We start from the raw sequence: 9,623 nt of genomic DNA on the forward strand, positions 1-9,623 counted from the left end.
CAAAGCTGAAACTATTTTTGCTTTCGCAGCAAATTGCATTGGTGTTGATTTCATGGGCAGCTGCAATTTTTACCGAATGCTTCCTCATTTTGAGTGAGGTGGAACAAGCAGCCTTTTAGAGTCACTTCTGGGAAGTATTCCCTAGTGGCATTCATGCAGCCATTTCAAAATCACAGAAAATGGTCTGGGGCTGGGTGTTAGCCACTAGGATTTTCACGAACTTGAAAAACAATTTGTATGTAGCACAACACAGGGGGCATGCCCTCATACTTCTTTGCTAGGATCACATAAACCTGAGCAAACAGTTTGGGAGCAATAGCAAAAGTGCCATCCACATACCAGATGTTAGATGATTTAGGATATACAACCAACTACTTCAGCCAAATATTTGGATCCAGCTCAATCACTCTCCGAAATTGTGAAGTTAGAATGGCTCTTCTACACCTGAAGTTGGTGAATGGATCTTGTATTCCTTGGGTAATAGAAGGTCATCCAGGCTCACTGGGTCCAATGGTGCTGCCTGTATTGGTTTTCATCTGCTGGATAGTCTCTTTTTAATAACACAGAAGCTCTAAGTAGTGCAGCATGGACCACGGGGCTCATGTTGGCCAGAGAGGTATTAATAACTTGGGATATCCCTTCCATTGTCTCTTCAGCTCATCCTGGTCACAAATGTTACCGCTTCTACATTCGCTTCTTGGAGGCAAGTGGGAATACCCATTGATTACTTTTCTGTTTCTGGTATGAATTCTGGCCTTGCATTTCGAACACTGCTCACAGTGCCAAAATGGAATTGAAGAATCCACTTCACTCAGCTTACTGAATATGTAGAGGTACCCATCAGAAGAAAACTTTTCTCTTCCTTTCTTGCTTATAACAGTAACATCCATCTCACATGTGGAAATGGGACAACCGGCCATGGGCAACTCACCACAACCAACTTGCCATGACCCTCTCAGCACAGTCAACTCGCTATACTTTGCTAAAAAAGAAAAGAAAAAAGAAACTTGTACTGAAAGATTAAAAAGGACAAATTATGTAAAGCAGGAGTGTCAAACTCAAGGCACATGGGTCAAATCCGGCCTGCAGGTTGCTTACATCTGGCCTACGGGGCTGGTCTGGAAATAGCAAAGGAACAACCCATGTTGCCTCTGCTAGAGAAAATGATGGACCATCTGCGTGGCCCCCCATTTTGGCTTTCAGGGTGTTGTGGGTGGCTGTACAGGCCCAAAATGGGGCACAGGCTCCTATTTTGGCCGGCAGACGGCTATCAAAACTAAAAACAAAAGGAGAAATGTTTCCACTTTTGTATTTGAGAATGCAAGAAGGGGCCGGAAGGAGAAATGGAAAGAGGAAAAGAAAAAAAGATGGGAAAGAGCAAGGGAAAAATAGGGAAAGGAAGAAGAAATTAGAATGAAGAGGGAAGGAATGAAGGATTATAAGAGTGGGTCTCAGGGAAGTCCTGCCTTAGCACTTGGCCACCACAGGTTCCCCCCCTCCCCCCAACATGTATCTCGTGTCATACCCACCATGGTCACACCCACCCCAGCCATGACCACCACCACCCTGGCTCTCTGAGGTCAAACAGAACCCGGATCTGGCCCTCAATTAAATCAAGTTGACATCCCTGATCAGAGGTCCTCAAACTACAACCCTCGAGTTGGATATGACCAATTGAAGCCATTAAACTGGCCTGCACAGTACAACAAGGGTGCCCCGCCCATATCACCCCGCCTATCTGCTGGCCCCCATCTACCTTCTAGAGGCCAAAAAAGGGTCACATGGAGGGAGTACTTTTGGCGGGACTTTATACGATTGATTAGGTCCTCACACAGGTTAAGTTTGGCCTTCTACCCTAGCACCAACGGGGTGGCTGAAAGAGCCAATGCAATGGTGGAATGCTACCTGAGGCGTTACATATCCTATCAACAATCAGACTAGTTAGGCCTACCATTTGCAGGCGCAGCATATAATAATGCAATGCACCGCAGCACCGGCCTCACCCCCTTATTTGACTGGTTTCTATCATCGCTTTCTACTTCCATTATAATTATAGGGTTCTTTGTATTGTATCCACAACTGACCATTTGCAATACTTTCCTGAAATCTTCATCCTCTTCTCCGCCATAACCTTCATAGGAAAAGAAAAACTAAAATAACTTTAGGGAAAAAGAATAAAGCATCGGAAGTTTGAACATAATGAATAACTAACCGCTTCAAACTTGGAGCAAATCCTTCAAGAATTTGTTTCTGAGTATGATAACCATAGTGAGACTATTATAAACAAAAAAGTTTATAAGGACTCTACAATAACTAGAATGGTGGGATGGCTGGGGAAGATGAAAGAATCCTCAATGATGACTAAATTGACTCTGATTAGGCGGAGGATAATATTAATATTTATTAGAGATTGAAAGCCACTGATGGATTTTTGACTGAAAAAAAGAAAGAAATTGTGATCACAGTTGTGTTTGAAGATTAGAAAGGATAAATTAGGTAAAGGTGGGCACTATAATGTAACATTAGAAGGGGGATTTGCCTTTTCTCTCTATTTTAATTTTATCATACTTTTTTCTTATTCAATAATCACATTATTCTTCTGCTTTGTATGGGGCTGTCAGAGGGCGGACCAATAGGGAGACTGCGTGCTCCTTCCAGCTGGCTGCTTGTGTCTCAGCCAATTAGGAGTGTCCGGCAGCCAGCAATGTTTTTAGGTGGCGTCGTAACCCCGAGGACTTAACACCTTCTTTATTTCCTTTTCCAAATTTGTAGTTTTTATCCTGATAAAATGTCTGGCATATTCTTACCCAAATAAGCCACGTTCCCATGATTTTCCAGCATGACTTCCCAATACAGTGATCAACACTCAGCTGAAACCACTCCTCTTCACACAGCCACCTCCTTAAAGGACACACAACCTTCCTGAATGAGAAGAAAAAAGAACAAAAATAGGGAGGATTTCAAGATCAGTCCTTCTTGTTTAAATACAATACAATACAATAGCAGAGCTGGAAGGGACCTTGGAGGTCTTCTAGTCCAACCCTCTGCCTAGGCAGGAAACCCTATACTGTTTCAGACAAATGGCTATCCAGCATCTTCTTAAAAATCTCCAGTGTTGGTACCAACCAGACAACTTCCCTTTGTATAAATCAAGTTTTCTGATGAGCTCCAAAAGTTGACCCACTTTCCCTTATAACCTGGAATATAGCAGGTTGGTCCGTCCCATCAAAAGACCAACTCTTTTTTGACTATATATCACAATTTGACATCCTCTTATTGTGCCTTGGAGACTTGTTAGCCAATAATGATATAACACATAAAGTAGATAGAGCTAAGAAGCTGCTATAAGTATGATGTTTCATGATTAATAATTTTGCTGTTGATTCTGCTGTTGATTTTCATGTCAATTCTGGTTGCTCAATAAACTTCTGTTGGTTCAGCTATCTGTGGATTGCATTATTTATTTCATCTTCGGGACCTTAAATGCTACACAAGTTGTTCCACCGATTAATTGTTCTCACTGTCAGGAAATTTCTCCTCAGTTCTAGGTTGCTTCTCTCCTTAATTAGTTTCCACCCATTGCTTCTTGTTCTACTCTGAAGGGCTCTGGAGAATAGTTTGACTCCCTCTTCTTTGTGGCAACCCCTGAGATATTGGAACTGGACTAGAAAACTTCCAAGGTCCCTTCCAGTTCTATTCTGATTCTTTTTGGGACTAAAGTCATACTATAACACAAAGGCTGCTTCACACAATTTGTCCTGACCCCAAACTGGCTAACCAACTGTTAACCAATTTGGTTAGCTGGTTAACCAACCCTGACAAAAATAAAACCTTATAAAACCACTAATGTCAGGGAATAAAGTGGGGAATCCTATTAGATACTTTCCGTTCTCTGCAGCTGGGGCATCTCCTGAGTCCTGACCCAATCCTTCTTGATCGACTTCTATCAAAGACTCAAAAGACTAGACAGATATATTTAAAATATGGTTTAGATTTCTATTTCCTAGTTATTTATTCTAATGATTTCAAAAAAGGGTTAAGAATCTTTGTTTAAACCAGTGGTAGTCAACCTGGTCCCTACCGCTCACTAGTGGGTATTCCAGCTTTCATGGTGGGCGGTAGGGATTTGCTGTAACTCTGCTTTATAAATTTTATAAAGTAAAGTTACTTCCCTACTTTATAAATCACCATTACTGTGGAACTGGCAGGCGGTTAGAAAATTTTAATACTACCAGAAATACAAAAGTGGGCGGTCGGTATAAAAAGGTTGACCACCCCTGGTTTAAACAATAACCATTTCAAGGTCACAAAATAGCAATTAAGATCTATATAAATCGATTTCATTCGAAAATTTTATTTATTTAGTCAAGCATGAAGACAAATATATAAGTATAAACAGGATTATGAATACATGAAATGGATACAAATATAAGGGAACATTAGGACAGGAACAGTAGGCAGGTTGGTGTGCTTATGCTCGCCCCTTACGGACCTCTTAAAAATGGGGTGAGGTGGACAAGTAGACATCAACATTTACATCAACTTATAATAAAACTTTAGACAGCAGAGCCCCATTCATCATTCTGGTCCAAACCCCTTGAGAAGCCTGACTGAACAAGCCACCATCCAATTCACAGAGGTCTAACAACCCGAATGAATAAACCATTTGCAGCCTAACATGATCTCCTGATTGATGCAACTCCTACAAACACCTTTCCCGCTTTTTAACCTAATGCACACCTTTTCAAACACGGAGAAACGAAGACGGGCGGACTTCCAACTCCTAGGCTTTCAAGAGGTTTAGGAAACACCAGCCCAATCGGGCACACGGTGCGAATGCTGCATTCTCAGCCTCACTTTGGGGAAAACGGCCCCTCCCTTCTGGAGATCCCTATTTCTGCTTCGCACCCTTCCTCTCCCCCTGCCTGGACCCTGCATGGAGAAGGGCGGCAGGGGACCATGGGACCTCAGACTCCGACCCCGGGGAAAGTCTTGGCCCGTCTCCATGCATGACTCCAGCGCGGGTCCCCTTTTACACGGGCAGAGCCGCCACTCACGCAACTGGAGAATCTCGTTCGGGATTCCAGTCCCAGCATAGTTTCCCGGCAGCCACTGCGCTTACCGCAAAATCCTAGCTCCGGGCTCACAGATGGAGGGCAGAAGGACTCCTAGCCTCTCCCGACGAAGACCCCGGGCAATTCCGGCGCATGCCCAGTTCCCTCCTGCACTGAGAGCGCCCTCCTAGTGGACTCTGCCCGAAGTGCCAGGATTCCCCTAAAGGGCGGGAAGGAAGAGCGTGCCTGAGGGGAGGCGGAGGGCAAGGATGATGGGCATGGGAGTAAGGCGGAATGGCCCCTCTCTCCCCGGTTTCCTGTTCGAGAAAAGTTTTGGCGTCTCCGTAGGTGGCAGATTTACGCATTCAGCTGCCCCTCTCAAATTTCTTGCCTTGAAATCCCTAAGAACCACTTGAAACACAGAGTGACATCTTAAAGGAAAAACAGCAATTGGAGTGGCAAACGGATATAAGTGTATCAAGAAAGAAAATTTGTATCTTGGGTTTGAAATAAGGGGTCTTTGGTACTCTCTGAGCTTGCTTGTTTTTTTTCCAGAAATGTCATTATCCAAACCAGTGGTGAAATTCAATTTTTTTTACTACGGGTTCTGTAGGCGTGGCTTGGTAGGCGTGGCTTGGTGGGTGGGTGGCAGGGGAAGGATACTGCAAAATCCCCATTCCCTCCCCATTCTGGGGCCGGCCAGAGGTGGCATTTGCTGGTTCTCCGAACTACTCAAAAATTCTGCTACCGGTTCTCCGAACTACTCAAAAATTCTGCTACCGGTTCTTTGAACTACTCAAAATTTCTGCTACTGGTTCTCCAGAATGTGTCAGAACCTGCTGGATTTCACCCCTGATCCAAACTAAGCAACATAATCAGTGCTAGTAAGAAGTGAGAGCAAACTCCATTCCTTACTTGCACTGATGATGTTACCTAGTTTGGATAAGGAAATGTTTGCAATAAAACAAACAAGCTGAGAGAGCACCAAGGAAATAATTATACCACAGGAAAAAGAGAGAATATTGATTGCACATGTATAACTTTCTGAAGAAACTTACCATGTACAAAATTGTCTTTCTGCAAGCCAAACGCTGGAGGCACTGCATATCAGATTTCGCAACTGGTGTAAAAGCTGGAAGCTTTTCCTATGGACTTCTCATTTCTAGAATACCTTTGAATCTACAAATTATAATCTTCAATACATGCTTATAATCAGTGTAGGAATTCACTTTGTTTCATGTACCCAGTTAAGGCACACAAGAGTGCCTTTTGGGTGGTTGCAGATGCCCCTGCTGCCTTCGGATAAATACGTTTTTCAGCAGGATTCGCTATGCGACCACTCGTTTTGATGTGTTTCTTTCATGATCACAGAATTCAATGACTAACAAATATGTTTGTGCTGATATAGCTTTGCATGCCACCAAATTTTTTTCCCCTGAAGAATGAAGCTTGGAACGTTACCTTGCATTAAGTTCAAAGAAAATCATTCCTACAACTACCAGGTTTGTTCTTTATTATTTTATATTTTTGTTGTCCAGTTTGACCTGGAATCATGAAGGAGCAATATTTGAATAAACATCTTCAACCTAGAAATCTGAAATATGTCCCCAATCAAAGCTTTCAAACATATTAATGTGTTAATTTTTAAGACAACCAAGAAGAAGAAAAGGTTTTATCTGTCTACCCCACTATCATATGTAGACTTTTTCTTAGCCCTTGTCACATCATAGAAAGGAAAAGGGGCTCCTACGCTTGAGAAAAACAATCTCATCAATTTCAGGGGCTTCTCATCATTCTGCCTCCTTTTTTGAGAGGAATTTTCATCCTGAAACTCTCTTCACACTCAACATGGGCTTGTTATGTGATTGTTGTTTAATGTCATGAGAATCCTTTGACCAAAAATGGTTCCCTGCAGAAGCATTCATACTGGTTGATCAGGTCTCAGTTCTTCGCAGTTGAAGCAAAGTTGGACTAGTTTTTTGTATCTTCACATCCAGGAGGAAGTTCCCGTTCCCATTTCTGTATGGTTGGTCAGGAGAGACTGAAGTCGTTTTCTGAAGTAGTTTTTTTTTAATTCATATTGTTTTACTTTGGTCCACACAGATTTCCCAAGATCTTCCTTCTTGCTTGATCATTTGTAATGTCAGCACACTGGAGTTGTTTTCATTCTCATCCTCTTTAGTATCCCTAACTTGGGAGAAAAAGAAAAACAAAAAAGGAAAGAATTTTAAGATTGTGAAAAAGAAGGAAAGTTGAAACCATGGCACGTGTCTTTGGATCGGATGAATTTCTACCTGCATATCTGCTATAGTGGAAGAAAGACCAATCAAGCTTTATCTGGAAGAGATGCATCCAATAAATACAGTGCCTTCTACAGTGGTTAAAAGTGTATCCAACTAAGGATCATGATCAACTGGAAACTGGGATAAATGTAAACTTAAGAAAAAAAACCTTCTTTTATTGATGTGCAATAGCAACAGCCACTTAAAAATGGCACTTTCAAAAATCTGGTTCATAATTCTGAAATCAATTCTTTCTTACAGTCAAAGGCCAGCATAAAAAGGGTTGGATATTATCAATTAAGCATAATAATTATTAAAACAGAAACACCCATGTTTTTCCCATTGGTAAATTCATCTCCCTGGTACTGTCAGCTTTGAGGGTCAGACTTAAAAAATGTCCCTTCATTAGTTCAGTATACACAAATAGGAAATGCAGATTTAATCAATTAAATCAAAAATTTCCATAGATTCTCACCCAAATGGATCTGTGTATGGGAAATTAGGTCATTCCTTGTCCTGAAACTCTTTCCACATTCCGAACATTTATATGGCTTGTCCTCTGCGTGGATCTTTTTATGTCTCATAAGAGATGACTTTTGACAGAAATCCTTTCCACACTCCATGCATTTATATGGCTTCTCTTCTGTATGGATCCTTTTATGTCTCATAAGAGGTGCATTTTCACAGAAGTTCTTTCCACACTCCATGCATTTATATGGTTTATCACCTGTGTGGATTCTTTTATGAGAAGTGAGATTACTGCTTTGAGTAAAAGTCTTTCCACACTCCATGCATTTATATGGTTTATCGCCTGTGTGGATTCTTTTATGAGAAGTGAGATTACTGCTTTGAGTAAAAGTCTTTCCACACTCCATGCATTTATATGGCTTCTCCCCTGCATGGATTCTTTTATGGGAATGAAGATTACTACTGGTAGTAAAACCCTTTCCACACTCTAAGCAGTTATATGGTTTTTCTCCAGTGTGGATCCTTATATGTTTCATAAGGGATGCATTTTCGGAAAAGCTCTTTCCACACTCTGGGCACTTATAAGGCCTCTCTCCACTGTGCACCCTTTCATGGGATATAAGATTCCCCTGTTGACTGAAGGCCTTTTCACACTTCACACATTTATATGGCTTCTCCCCTGTGTGGATCCAGTTATGGGAAGTAAGTTGGCTACTATTAATGAAGGTCTTTCCACACTCCATACATTTATATGGCTTTTCCCCTGCATGGATTCTTTTATGGGAATTAAGATTACTACTAGTACCAAAGCCTTTCCCACACTCCAAACAATTATATGGTTTTTCCCCCGTGTGGGTCCTTTTATGCTTTGTAAGCGATGCATTTTCAGAGAAGCTCTTTCCACATTCTCGACATTTGTAAGGCCTTTCTCCACTGTGCATCCTTTCATGGGAAGTAAGATTACCCTGTTGACTGAAGGCCTTTCCACACTCCAAGCATGTATATGGCTTCTCTCCTGTGTGAATCCTTTTATGGGAAGTAAGTACACTCCTTTTAGTAAAGTTCTTTCCACACTCCATGCATTTATATGGCTTCTCTCCTGTGTGGATTCTTTTATGGAAACTAAGGGAACCACACCTACTGAAACTCATTCCACACTCTCTACATTTATATGGCTTCTCCCCTGTGTGAATCCTTTTATGGGAAGTAAGATGACTGCTCTGAACGAAGGTTTTTCCACACACTCTGCATTTATATGGCTTTTCCCCAGTGTGGATCCTTTCGTGTTTCAGAAGGGATGCATTTTCACAGAAACCCTTTGCACACACACTGCATTTATATGGCTTTTCCCCTGTGTGGATCCACTTATGGGAAGTAAATTGATTGCTTCTTCTGAAACATTTCCCACACTCCAAACATTTATATGGCCTCTCTCCTGTGTGGATCCTTTTATGAATAGTAAGAGACCCATTTTCACAGAAGCTTTTTCCACAGTCTAGGCATTTATATGGCTTCTCTCCTGGGCGAATTTTGTTTTGAGATGAACTGGATTTATTTTCATGACAAAAAGACCAAGTCCAATTGAATTTTTTCCTATTGTCTCTATACACATGACCTTCTCCTTTGGCTTGCATTGGATAGTGTTTATTGACATCTAATTTATTTTTGAATTGTTGTACACGTTTCTCAAAAGATTTCTTCTTTATCTTCCCTTGTTGGGCAAGAAAGTCTTTCATCAGAGCATCAATGGAAGATAAGCTTTTCTGATTCCAATTATTTAACTGTTTTTTCTCATGGCTTTCTAGTTGCATTTGAATTG

General features: G+C 41.5%; 1 protein-coding gene across 2 annotated transcripts in view; it reads right to left on the reverse strand.

The window, feature by feature from the left end:
• Window positions 1–6,566: 6,566 nt before the first annotated feature.
• Window positions 6,567–9,623, reverse strand: part of LOC106549777 (uncharacterized) — a 20,452-nt gene continuing 17,395 nt past the window's right edge. The window contains exons 6-7 of one of the 2 annotated variants that reach the window (XM_087711380.1): window positions 7,812–9,404; window positions 6,567–7,245 (exon numbers count right to left, since the gene is read on the reverse strand). In XM_087711380.1, the coding sequence (XP_087567506.1) occupies window positions 7,130–7,245; window positions 7,812–9,404 (1,709 nt within the window). In that variant the 3' untranslated portion in view covers window positions 6,567–7,129. Of the gene's footprint in view, window positions 7,246–7,811 lie in introns of both variants that reach the window. The other variant, XM_087711379.1, reaches the window with a different exon arrangement.

The sequence above is a fragment of the Thamnophis sirtalis genome, unplaced genomic scaffold, assembly GCF_051295495.1.
Source record: "Thamnophis sirtalis isolate CommonGarterSnake01/CBP01778 unplaced genomic scaffold, rThaSir2_p1.2 scaffold_3, whole genome shotgun sequence".
NCBI lineage: Eukaryota > Metazoa > Chordata > Lepidosauria > Squamata > Natricidae > Thamnophis > Thamnophis sirtalis.